Here is a 6,294-nt window from a genome sequence, read left to right on the forward strand (position 1 = left end):
TGTGCGTAGTGCTGTGGTGTATAATGAGTAGCTGATAGTGATATCTGCTCACCATTATAAATGAGTCCTTATAGAACTTAGACTATTTTATTTTTCAGACATAAGCCACTGCCTAATACACACACAGTAGAATGTAAAAACTAGGGATGTACTGATACTAGTATCGGTATCGGGACCGATTCCGGGCATTTTCACGAGTACTTGTGCTCGGGAAAATGCCTCGATTCTTTAGGCCGATACCGGCCCTTTTAATTTTTGAACAGCAGCGGCCGTCCGAGTTCCGACGCTTGCTGGGGACCTTCAAGTAGCTGACCATGGCAGTGCCTGTCTAGTTCTACAGCTCCTCCTTCCCAAAGCAGGCACAACCATGGACAGCCTCACACCGCACATCAGGACTACCCAACCAACACCAGTTACCGACTGGTACCTCTCCTGGCAATCCAGCTCCCAATCCAGGGCCGGAGAGGAGAAGAGCGGGGCAGCGTGGCCATGACAGTGGGGCAGCATGGCTGCGTCCCTAAGAGAGCAGAACAGTCCCGCTCTCCCTCAGTGCAGAGGGAGGAGCAGCATGGCCGTGTCAAGGAGGAGCAGCATGGCCGTGTCAAGGAGGAGCAGCATGGCCGTGTCAAGGAGGAGCAGCATGGCCGTGTCAAGGAGGAGCAGCATGGCCGTGTCAAGGAGGAGCAGCATGGCCGTGTAAGTGAGGAGACTCTGAGTGCATGAATAGATAGATGGATGGATGGACGGACAGCTCTGCACCGAGTCTTGTTACAAGGTAATGAGCCTGATAGTGTGTGCAGCCCTCTCTTACATGTCCTCCTTTCATATTACTCCCCCTGTCTGCCCTGTGTTATTGTATCTGCACCACACTAATCACTACCACCCTCTCCCTAACACCAACACCCCGTCCCTGCTACCCCATCATATCTGTATTGTGGTCTGTGGGACATCTATAGTGTGCTCTGGGGACATGTCCTGTGCTCTGGGGGACATCTATATTGTGCTCTGGTGAGAAACTGCCCTAAAATCATCAGTCTGTGTTGTTTTAGCAAAAATGTGACATGTCCCTTTAAGAAAAAGTATCGGTAATTGGTATCGGCAAGTACTTGTACTTGGTCTTAAAGTGGCATCAGGACATCCCTAGTAAAAACATATTTGGGGGTGCTTGGTGGACCACTAGATGTAGACCGCCACTGTAGCATGCAATGGTATTGATCTCTGCCATGCGGCAAGAGAAGCAGAAATTAAGATGGTGCTGGAGTGTTAGTAAACCAAACAGAACATTTTTAAAAGATTACCATTTCCAGCACCCTGGCTGTAGCTATAACATAAAAAAATGAAGCTACAATTCTGTAAAATGTACAACTGATAACAGTGGCGGACCTAAGGAACAAAGGGCCCCCCCCCACCCCAAAAAAAGCACAAACACGGCGCTCTCCTCCCGCAGCGCTCGGCCGGCTGTCACTTTCTCTCCTCCCCGCTGGGACACAGAGCAGCGCCCAGCGGGGAGGAAAGAAAGCACGGATCCATTGCCACCTCTATATACATTGACACCCCCCTCTCTATATACATTGCAAGGTATTTACAAGATTTCTTTGAACCAAATGCCAGCGCAACATAGTGCCTTTAAACCAATGGTTTCTGTGGACTCTCACTCGCATAACTCTGCCTGCGGTGGCACCTGTTGGTTAAACCTACAAAGTGAATTTTCCACTCATAACCATGATTTGTTAAGACACATTGTGGAGATAAATTTTAGTCCACCGACAACATGAAGACTAATCTACCGTGGCTTGCAAAGAATAGATGGGCATTAAACATTACTAATCAGAAATGTAAGGAACAGGGAGCAGATTTTTTGAAAATATTAGTAAGCTCCTTTTAATTAACAGGTTAAACGCAATGAGCATAAACATGGGTGGCATACAATTCATTATCTTGATCTGTTGTCTGCCAATCACTGCAAACCTGCAATCACTGTACACTACACCTAGGTCTGTAATCTAAATACTCAAGGAAAGCATGCAGTACTAGCTTTATATTCAGCAGTAACAGCTGCACACTTTGCTGGCATAAACATTAGGCTTGTGCTAAAGCCTGAGGCTCTGGATTGTTGTTCTTTTGGATGCTATGATGAAGAACTTTGTGGTCCCATCCCACTGTTGTGAAGCTATCAAGATTGACTGGTGACCATGCTACACCTGTTACAAAATCACAGTGAGATTTATCTTTGAAGATTACTGAAGATTCAGCATCGAGGACCACAGCAGAGCAGTCTTCACTGATTGAAGCCAGCAATGGGGAGCTATGATGCGAATAGGCAAGACCTGTAATTGGCCTGGAATGTATGGCCACTGCTTTGGCTGAATCAGGATTCCTCAAATTTACAATGTAAATATTACCAGTCTCATCACCACAAGCAAATGTATCATCTTCAAGAGGATGCCATGCAACATACGTGGGGACACTGTGTGAGGCAAAAAAATTAATACGTTTTGCAGGCTTAGGGTTTCTGGTGTCCCACAGCAATACCCTGCCATCCTCACTGCAGGAGAGAAATATTGTCTCTTTTCCAGGGCAGGCAGACACGCAATTTACAAAGCTGGAATGTGCTCTATATGACTTTATGGGAGTTTTTTGAGCAAGATCCCAAACCTTTACACTGAAATCCTTGCTCCCACTAACCAGCTGAGAGCCGCCAGTGAACACGCTCAGGGATGTTACAATGTCATCATGCTTGTATTTGGTAAATTTATTAGCAAGCAGAGATTCATTATCCAGCAACTCCCATAGCTCCACTGCACCGCAATCTGAAGCTACAAGGATTCCTTTCTCCAGGACCCAGGCCACATCTACCACACCAGCCTCTGTCTGAACTCCAGCTGTGCAAAGGCTTTCATTAGGGGCTTCCAGAGGATCCTTAAAAACCCAGATGGAACCTCCCCAAGTTCGACTGTTGTGACTAGAAGCTGACATCAGCAGTGCCCCATCTGGCCGGTACCTCACTGCTCCCAAATGGACCTCCATACAAGCCCGGGCCCTCATTGGGCTACTCCAGAGGCTCTCTGAACTAATTTCTCCCGCACGTGTCCCAGCTAACTCCCAGAGCCCCCTTTTTAACATTACTTAGGGGGGCAGCTAGGTGGCATTTTAAAATGGTAAATTTTGATAGTTGTAATTTTGATGTGTTTTATGCAATGTGAGTGGGAACATGTAACGAATATGAAGAGAGTGTTCTCCCAATTTAGCTGCAAAACTGGAAATACACTTTTAAACTTTGAGAAATAAAATCGTTTTATAAGAAGATATACATCCAATATCCTTTCACTTTCATGGCTCATGAAACATTGTCTGCTTTGTTGCTCTTTTTACATCCCCATTGTTTTTTTGCATTAACCTGTTAGATAAGCATAGTTGTCCTTCAAAAACACTATATGTGTGTCAGTTGAGGTTCCATATAGTAGTTGACTTCTGAGTGCTGGTTCTTAGAGTTGCCAATTGTTTTACTGTGAGAATATGCATTTTAAATGCTAGGTGAGTTATGTACAAAAAGAAACCCCCAAAATATTTACTTCACTAGGTACTATAAGGTGTGGTGTCACCAAACTCATCCACAATGTTGGGTTATCCTGGGTTTTAATGGCTGTCTGTGCCACCATTTGGGAGTTTTTGCCACAGCAAAGATGCAGATAATGGGAGGGAATTTCACAGTTACCACTGGAACAAGTGACCCATCTGGGAGATTTATCCCAGAATGGATACCTCCTGTTTTGATGAAGGCTGTAACGTTTTAGATTTCCCCTCACTTTATGCTTGCTAATAAAGTTCACTAGGACAAAAAGGAGAGTGATTTTGTTTCTTATGGAGACACAAAAAGTAAAAAAAAAAAAAAGGTTCTGACTCTCCCACTCAAGCAAAAGCTAAAAAAAAAGTTTTCACTGGAGTTCCATTTTAAGCCCAAGGATTGTAAGGAAGTGTAATACTCACAGATATTATCCCTCAAAGAGATTGCATTAGTGCTCCTGACATTGCCTTCAACTTTCTTCCCTCTGAGGAAGCTGGTACCTTCCTTGCAGTAGCAGAATCATGGGACAGCATCTACTTTCTGGACAAAGATGCTTGCCCAACGATGAACTAATTGTGTATATCCCAGTGCTTGGGCATGCATTTGTGTTTTTGATTTTGTTGCTGCCTCTCTCTGCGAACAACCATGGTATTTATCCCTCACAGTTTCACAAAGCATTTTATTGCTGCTTTTTACTACCCTGTGACGTGCTGCAAGAAAATGCAGATACTTGATAGACATCCAAGGTGGGTTCATACAAATGTGGCCGGTGTGCCCATTCAAGGGAATCGCAGCAGCCACGGCCATCCTGTCTGCGTGCAGGGGCAATCATCTATCCTGAGGTGCAAGTAATTGTTCCATATATGATTACTTGCATAGAGCTGCTGACAGATGCGGCCACTATCACCCTGTCATTAACTTGAACGGGCACAGTGGCTGCATCTGTGGAGACCCACGTGAGATTTTTTGCTGCAAGATCCACAGCTGCACATGATAGTGCAGCTTACAATGAACAGTGCAGAGCAAATGATCACTGAGGGAGAGAAGATCGAGGAACTGCTTACTCCTGCCACCGGCACACTCGTAAAACATACTTCAAGGATGCCCTTTTCTTAGGCAGACCTTGAGGGACTGTGTCTAGCCGAAACAAGTATGCAGATAAGGGTTTCTTGCTTTACTCCCAACTTTCCTGATTTGCATACTCATTCTGGGTCACAGACAAAACAAATGAAACTAAAGAGTAAAAACAACATCTGGGCAAAAGCAATTTTAGAAGAGTCATCAATGGCATTCTTCATGTTTCTCTCTCTGTAAAGGTTTACTAACTGGCAGATCCACAAGAGGAGTAAAAACAAAATGTGGGCAAAAGCAATTTTAGAATCCCTACAGTCAAGCACGGAGGTGGAAACATTATGCTTTGGGGCCGTTTATCTGCTAAAGGTACAGGCCGACTTTGCCGCATTTAGGGGCCAATAGACGGGGCCATGTTTTGTAAAATCTTTGATGAGAACCTCCTTCCCTCAGCCAGAACACTGAAGATGGGATGGAGTGTTCTAGCCAGTCTCCAGACCTTAATCCTATAGAAAATGTATGGGGGGAGCGGAAACTTCGAGTTGCCAAGCAACAGCCAAGAAAGTATTTAGAGAAGATCTGTAAAGAAGAGTGGACCAAAATCCCTCCTGAGATGTGTGCAAACCTGGTAACCAACTACAAGAAACGTCTTACCTCTGTGCTTGTCAACGAGGGTTTCTCTACCAAGTACTAAGTCATGTTTTGCTTAGGGATCAAATACTTATTTTGCTCACTGAACTGCAACTCAAATTTTTAACATTTGTATCGTATCATGTTTTTTCTGGATTTTTGATATGTCTATTTATGGTTGATATTATGTCACAACGCAAGAGCAAAATTGTATATACGCGTACGTGTGCGTACATACGCAATCCCAGAATGCATTATTTGTAATAGCAATGTTAATGAACTGTACGTGCGCAAACACGTGTATATGCGCGTAAAATACGCTGCCCGGATGCATCTCGGTTCCATTCTTTTTTTACGCCACGCAAATATACGGCTCCATACGCAGCTATGTGTATGGAACCATTTATTTGCATATGCTACATATAGTACAATACGTGCGTATATGCGCGGCAGTGTGAATGAGGCCTTACCAGTACCTTTTTTTTTCTACAAGACTTTTATGAAGGCAAATAAGCAGATATTGATGAAATTCCTAAATATGTATATATTTACATATTTCCATGCAGTTGTACTGATCCCCAACAGAATAGTGTTACTATATAAAACAGGGGGTAGGCAAACTCCGGCCTTCCTGCTGTGGTGCAACTACTAATCCCATAAGGCATTGCAAGACTCTAACAACAACAGACGTGACTTAAAATATGTGATTTGGATAAAGGAAAAACGAAAGTCATGTACAGTCTCATTTGTTTCATAACGAGTTATAAAATCATTACAAAAACTTGTATTGATCCATACGTAATTTTTTTTTCTTGTATTAATATTTCAGCCAAATGAGAAGAATTCCACCATTTCCATCAAAATACTTATTGCACAACATGATCTTTTCGGCAGTGGCATCTTGCAATATTCTTCTTTCACTAATTAAAGATTGTGCTGTTTATAAAGTTGCATTGTGGGTTTTATGATCTGTCTATAATTCGTATGCTAGCAAACCTCTGCACTCAGCATTTTGCCGTAGATTGGCA

The 6,294-nt window shown here is 43.6% G+C and overlaps 1 protein-coding gene across 1 annotated transcript; it reads right to left on the reverse strand.

Moving 5' to 3' along the window:
* Positions 1 to 2,002: 2,002 nt before the first annotated feature.
* LOC108784691 (methylosome protein 50-like) lies at positions 2,003 to 3,078 on the reverse strand. The gene has a single exon (XM_018553564.1). The coding sequence runs from the start codon at positions 3,043 to 3,045 to the stop codon at positions 2,080 to 2,082; it is 966 nt and encodes a 321-aa protein (XP_018409066.1). The 5' UTR covers positions 3,046 to 3,078; the 3' UTR covers positions 2,003 to 2,079.
* Positions 3,079 to 6,294: the final 3,216 nt, after the last annotated feature.

This window comes from Nanorana parkeri, unplaced genomic scaffold, assembly GCF_000935625.1.
Source record: "Nanorana parkeri isolate BGI_ZX_2015 unplaced genomic scaffold, ASM93562v1 scaffold124, whole genome shotgun sequence".
Classification (NCBI taxonomy): domain Eukaryota; kingdom Metazoa; phylum Chordata; class Amphibia; order Anura; family Dicroglossidae; genus Nanorana; species Nanorana parkeri.

Bases quoted from the DNA above. Each gene is read 5' to 3' on its own strand.
- LOC108784691 (XM_018553564.1), bottom strand. From the start codon at position 3,045: ATGAGGGCCCGGGCTTGTATGGAGGTCCATTTGGGAGCAGTGAGGTAC.